Source organism: Plasmopara halstedii (genome assembly GCF_900000015.1).
Source record: "Plasmopara halstedii genome assembly, contig: Scaffold_2027, whole genome shotgun sequence".
In the NCBI taxonomy this organism is placed as follows: domain Eukaryota; phylum Oomycota; class Peronosporomycetes; order Peronosporales; family Peronosporaceae; genus Plasmopara; species Plasmopara halstedii.
This window is the reverse complement of record NW_020188935.1, coordinates 1-1,059: the sequence shown is the minus strand read 5'-3', so window position 1 is coordinate 1,059 and position 1,059 is coordinate 1. Positions and strand designations below refer to the sequence as shown.

General features: G+C 47.4%; 1 protein-coding gene across 1 annotated transcript; it reads right to left on the bottom strand.

Annotated features, from left to right (window-relative positions):
* On the bottom strand, positions 1-966 carry PHALS_02487 (hypothetical protein L916_09819; the record flags this gene model as incomplete). Its single annotated transcript, XM_024716921.1, has 1 exon — positions 1-966. One exon carries the CDS (start codon positions 964-966, stop codon positions 1-3), a length of 966 nt encoding a protein of 321 aa, XP_024582471.1.
* Positions 967-1,059: the final 93 nt, after the last annotated feature.

Below are 1,059 nucleotides of genomic sequence, written 5' to 3'. Positions count from 1 at the left end.
CTAGAGTTTGAATTCCTCGTTAATCATGTCTTCACTGAGCTTCCACAACTTATTTGCATTTTCTAATGAATGGCTCGACTTGGAGCCAGCCTCGAGAGCGGGATAGCCTCGGAAATGCAAGAATCCATTAGGGCCATAGTATTCCCCTCCTTTTACACTCTCCATCGTCGCAGCATACAAAATTGAGAGCGCACCCATTGGTGGCGTCATAAATGGCAGCCACGACCCCACCCGTATAGCAATTTTAGCCAGCCATTTTGGAAATTTGGCAGTGTAGAAACGGTTCCAAATGTCACTATGCGTGACACCTGGATGCGCTGCGACAGCCACTACATTTCCTACCTCAGCAGACTCCAATCGACGCTGTAGTTCGAAAGAAAAAAGCAAATTGGCCAATTTAGACGTCGTATAGTCGGCACTGCTACCTTTTGTGTGTCCCAGTTTCGAAAAGTTGAGAAACATCCAGGCAAAGTAATGGGTGACACTGCTTACGCTAACTACACGGGCTTGGTGCTTTGACTTGCGCAGTAAGTCCAATAGCAAGCTTGTTAGGTAAAAGTGACCCAAGTGATTGGTGGCAAAATGGATCTCTAACCCATTCGGTGTGTGGCGTTGAGTCGGTCCGTACACGCCAGCGTTATTAATGAGCAGATCGAGGTGGTCAAGTTTGTCGTGGAATGCACGAGCAAATTCACGCACACTGTCAAAGTCTCCAATGTCCACTTGCATAACCTCAACCGAGCCAACAACTTCATTTGGCATCAAGGCCAGTTCACTACGGATCCGTTCCTCTGCCTGTTGTCCTCGCTCTTCGTTGCGACACGCCAGAATCACATGCGCACCGTGCGCTGCCAGCTCTTTAGCCACTTCAAAACCAATACCCGAGTTAGCACCCGTCACAACAGCAAGCTTGCCTTTTTGCGAAGGCATCATTGATCCATCCCACGTCTTGTCTTTCTTCGTCATACTTTCAAAATGACTCGACTTTTGCAAAGATAAATCGGACCATATGCATCGTATACCGTGTGCATATTTATCCACTTCTCTAGCAGTTCAAAT